The following is a 4,604-nucleotide window of genomic DNA, read 5'->3' as shown; positions in this document are numbered from 1 at the left end:
CCTGCTGAAATCAAACAGTCCCCATTTTTTTTTAATAAACAAACTAGGTCTCAATCAAGAGTCCTGCTTTCAACATGGATTGAAATAGCTCTCTCAGATCAAGAGGCCTACAAGCTCACATGCCCAGCCACTAAGGGATAAAGACAATGTAATGACCAGAACCCAGCTAGAACATGGGTACTGTCTTCTCCAGTCATGCTGCATTTCCCCTGTGAAGCTGGGAGCTGCCCACAGGACTATCTTCTCATCCTACCCTTGTTCAAGTCACCACAAAATCTTCACAGTATGAAACTGCAGCCCTCAGCTGCTTTCTCTTGGAGTTTTTACCTTTTTTGCATGTAAGTAATGGCCCAATTAATCCAGATGCAATGTCCTTTGGTGCATCAATATGAGAGTGGTAGATCCAAGTCAAGCAGTTTGGGTCATCAGCAGTTGGGCTGTGATCTTCAGGGACAGTCCACGTATAGGTGTAATTCCCTCCTGGGAAAACAGCATCATCCTTCTTCTGATCCTGGGGGGACATATCGGGATACAGGGATCCTAGAACAATTGAGCAATCACAACATCCATTCAAGAAGAGTAGAGATGTCCACACATGTAAGCTTATACTGAGCCACTCTCACTCAGTAGAAAGCTGCACGTATATACTTGGGTAGCAGATTTCAAAGCGAGACTCACCATCCCAAGGCTAAACTAGTGTTTAATCATCATTGTCGCAAAGAGAAACTGAGGCACAGAGCCATTGTAAGTCAGCTTGCCCAGTAAACAGAGTCAGGAAGATGATTCCCATTCTGCCTATTGCTACTTGGCCTTCAACTCCGCAATGTGCCACAGTCAGCCTCTCTACAATCTCTAGGGTTGCTTCAAATAGCAGTTCTTCGGTCTCATACTTCACCATTCTTGTGAACTCCCGGAAGCTCATCACACTCATGACTCTCATACTACAGCACTTCAAATAATGAATATAGCTCTCTTCCTTCTGCACCACTCTCCCACTAACAAGCTTTCGAGGTTCTTCTGAAAAAATCAAGAAGTCTGGGCTGGGTACTGTAATGCCTAGGTCAGGAAACTACTCCCAGACCCATGAACCTGCTAACCAAACATCAGGTGACTTCACTAAACACCTAAGTGCAGTTGCTTTCCAGCAATAAAGCTTTGGGCTAAACAAGTCTGTAGCTTTACAGACATCTCTCCTCAGTGCGTACCCCTACGTTCCCAGTGAGAAAAACCTGTCTCCTTTATGGCAGTGAGTCATTTACCTTCAGAGTCCTTTTCGTAGAAAACACCATGAGGATGGATTGTATACGGTCGACTAGCAAAATTCTTTAGGTGTACTTTAATGGTATCCCCCACTTCTGCTCGGATGATGGGCCCAAGGAACCCCAGCCAGCCAGGTTTGGGAATCTCAGTGGTGTACGTGGAGTCTGTGTATTGCTTATAGACAGATTTCTTGTACGTGCTTCCCACCCTGTCTTTGCCAGGCTGGAGGAATATTGAGGCCTTGCTGTTAAATTCAGAAAAAGGGAAAGGCACCATGAGTCATGCATTATATAAACCAGCTGGTTGATAACACAGAGTGATGATGACACACTGCTTTCCCAGGTAAGCCCGAAAACTTTGGCATTACAGAGGACCACCTGCGCTCTACCCTAGCATGCTCTAAGCCATCCACGAACTTCCTCGTCCCACATCTCTGACTGCTGTGACATGGGTAGCGCAGCCTGCTTGAGAAACAGGCAGCACTGGCCATTAGACTTGTCTGCTTTCTGAGCATGTGAAACCCAACAGGGGACATCAGCACATTAACAGCTTGGTGAGCCTGGGACCACAGCCACAAGCACGGCCAGACGCCTGCCGCCGTGCCTGGCCACGGCCTCATCCCCAGTTCTTCACAAACGGACACAAAGTGCACCCCTGAACTGTGCAGTGCAAACAAGGAATGGGAAGGATGGTGCTTCTCTGACAATCACACATGGGTGACACAGGGAAGACCGAAGCCCTTCTCATGCCTGCTTCAGCCTTCATTGGGCTTTTAGAAACTCACTTCAATGCCTTTGTGGCACTTGCAGCTAAATCACAAGGAGGGCACGGGGGGAATCTCCTGAGCTCTCTGGCCAAAAATCACAGTCTAAAAGACGATTTTCTACTTAACAGATTCTGAATTACTTGTAGAATGGCAGACAAGTCAGGCAGGTAAGTATGCACACAGCACGTAGAGTTAAAACCTCATACAGGTACTAAAGTTCAACTCATGAGTATATTTGCTCTTTATGGCTAATTCTTAGTAGATAAGAGATGAATCATGGTCCAGGTATTAGTGGGACCAGCCTAAATGAGAGCTGACGTTACTCCCCCCACTTCCCCCTTAGTATCAATCACCCTGCAGTGTATCAGTAGCCCAGAAATAGATGCAAACTCTAATGCATATCTCCAGAAGATGAACAGCTGAGACCAAAACATTAAGCATTGCCCTCGTCATTCAAAATTGTAAAGGGCTGGGCTCTACCTATACAATCTAGAGCTCATCCCTTTGCAAAGTCATCCCTGCAGCCACTATTAGCAAAGAGTTTACAGATAATTCGTACTTCATTTTGCAGATCTGCCTTTTTTCCCCTGACATAGTCCATTTCTTCCCAACAAAAAAAATTCTTCAAGCATTTTACTACCTCTATCATTCATATCAATATCACATCCTTTTCTTATTGCTAGCAATTTGGTTTCTGCGATCATTGTACAAATAAGTCCCATTAGCTAATTGTTTGCAGTGACAGAACAGCTTTTAAATTGCTTTGAAGTTTAATGGCCTTGAATTTCATTTCCTTCTCTTCATGTATTATGAGAGAAGGCAAACAAAAACCACTGCATTTGTTATCACTGCAGGAGTCAGCAATAATATCTTTATTAATCCTGAATTTCAGGGGATTTCCTTTTCTGTGAACTAATTTAAGTCTGTTCAGCTTCTCCAGAGAACAGAGACTTTTCCATGCTTAACTGACAGACCTTGATGTTTTTCTGTCATTCCTGCTGTGCTGTTCCTGGAAGATATGTATAAACCCAATATTATGGAGGAGTAAATGACTGAGAACAGGTCAAGAAACACAGGTAATTTCCCTTAAAAAGTGGAGGGGGGGAGGGGGGAGCACAAATGCCTTTAAAAAGCTGTGGAAAGCTATGCAAAAAAAACCCCAACAACAAAAAAAAACCAACAACAAAACACCAAAGAAAAAGGTTTGGTGTTTTGAAAACTAAAACCAAACCCTGTTTTTGTAGTGACTCAAAGTAATTATTGCAGTTTCCAGATCTACTTTTGCAACAAAAACAAAACATTTTTGAAACAAGCCCTAAACTTTCATGCAGGAAGTTAAGTCTAATTGAAATTCCATTTAAACAAAAACAAGCCGGCTCTGTGAAGTCATTTACATCAAGGTGAAAAGTCATCCTGCCTCAGGATACACAAGCTGATCACTAGCCAGAAGTAAGAAAAATGAAAGCCCGGGGCAGAGTCTTGCACAGCCCGTCCTACTATAGAGCGTCTGTGCTTCCCTCCAGTGTACGGGCACCGGTCACTGGATGCTCCACTAAACTGACCATTCTTTTTCCCACTGATACAGTTTCTATGTTCCTACGATAAAACAAACATTAAGCTCATAAAGATCAGACATCTATCAGACCATGTCTCTTGCTTGCTTAGATGCCCCAGAATACTTGCATGAAATTACTCATAAAATTAATTTTAAGCCAGTACCAGACTAAATTCTTATAGAACTAAACATACAGGTTATGTGCAATGCTTTGGTTAGCGAGTACGTTCTTTCCTGTAGGAGCATAGTTCCAGTGCACCTCGCGGATCCCCAGGTAATAGACTCGAGTGACACTTCCAGCAAACATGGGTGATAGTATGTGGATGTAAAGCAGCAACAACCAAAACAATCCCATCATAGTCTGAAGTGAAGGCGCTTTTGGAGGTTACACCTATTTGGGAGAAAAGAAAAACAAAGGTAATGAAACAGAAGTAGAATATGACCACACGGTTTGAAGGTACTGGACATTTTGAGTGGTATGAAGAAATCAGGCAGAAGTCCTATTGGGATTGTTATTCAAATATCCAAAAAGGAAATCACTCCTGTAACAAAATTAATGCACAAGGTGGATGGAGACTATGCCTTGCTAATCAGTCCCCCATACCAAACATGCTTCTCTCGTAACAGTTTGATTAACCTTTTTTTTGTCTGTAGTTCTCTTCCAAATGCTTTGTTCCATACTGTTGAGAAAATACTAATTCAGTAAGCTTTCACACAGCAGGAGATGAGGTGAACAGATTCACAGTGAGCGCTATGTTAGCAGAAAAGGCACCCATAAATCCTATATGCTGTGTAACTGTCATTTAGGGCAGCGGGGCCCTGAACAGAAAGTGCCACGCGCACTGCAATTTCAAGTGACTGTTTTTTCACCACCTCTGATGCCCCAAATCATCTTACAGGACCACACACAAAGCTCAGGAAAATAATCCTGAGCAAATATCCTCTTTTAAAGTGTTGCCAAGTTCTCTCTATTCTACTAAGCCACCTGAGGAAGTATGATTTAGTCACTATGAAGTAATTTTA

The 4,604-nt window shown here is 43.1% G+C and overlaps 1 protein-coding gene across 1 annotated transcript in view; it reads right to left on the bottom strand.

Moving 5' to 3' along the window:
- HEPH (hephaestin) overlaps positions 1-3,939 on the bottom strand; it is a 22,908-nt gene extending 18,969 nt beyond the window's left edge. Inside the window, exons 1-3 of the mRNA XM_009582438.1 lie at positions 3,776-3,939; positions 1,260-1,504; positions 328-540 (exon numbers count right to left, since the gene is read on the bottom strand). Coding sequence (XP_009580733.1) covers positions 328-540; positions 1,260-1,504; positions 3,776-3,939 — 622 coding nt within the window. The remainder of the gene's footprint in view (positions 1-327; positions 541-1,259; positions 1,505-3,775) is intronic.
- Between the last annotated feature and the right edge of the window lie 665 nt (positions 3,940-4,604).

Source organism: Fulmarus glacialis, unplaced genomic scaffold, assembly GCF_000690835.1.
Source record: "Fulmarus glacialis isolate BGI_N327 unplaced genomic scaffold, ASM69083v1 scaffold17577, whole genome shotgun sequence".
Taxonomy (NCBI): Eukaryota; Metazoa; Chordata; class Aves; order Procellariiformes; family Procellariidae; genus Fulmarus; species Fulmarus glacialis.
The sequence above is the reverse complement of the archived record's forward strand: the minus strand, read 5'-3'. Positions and strand labels throughout refer to the sequence as shown.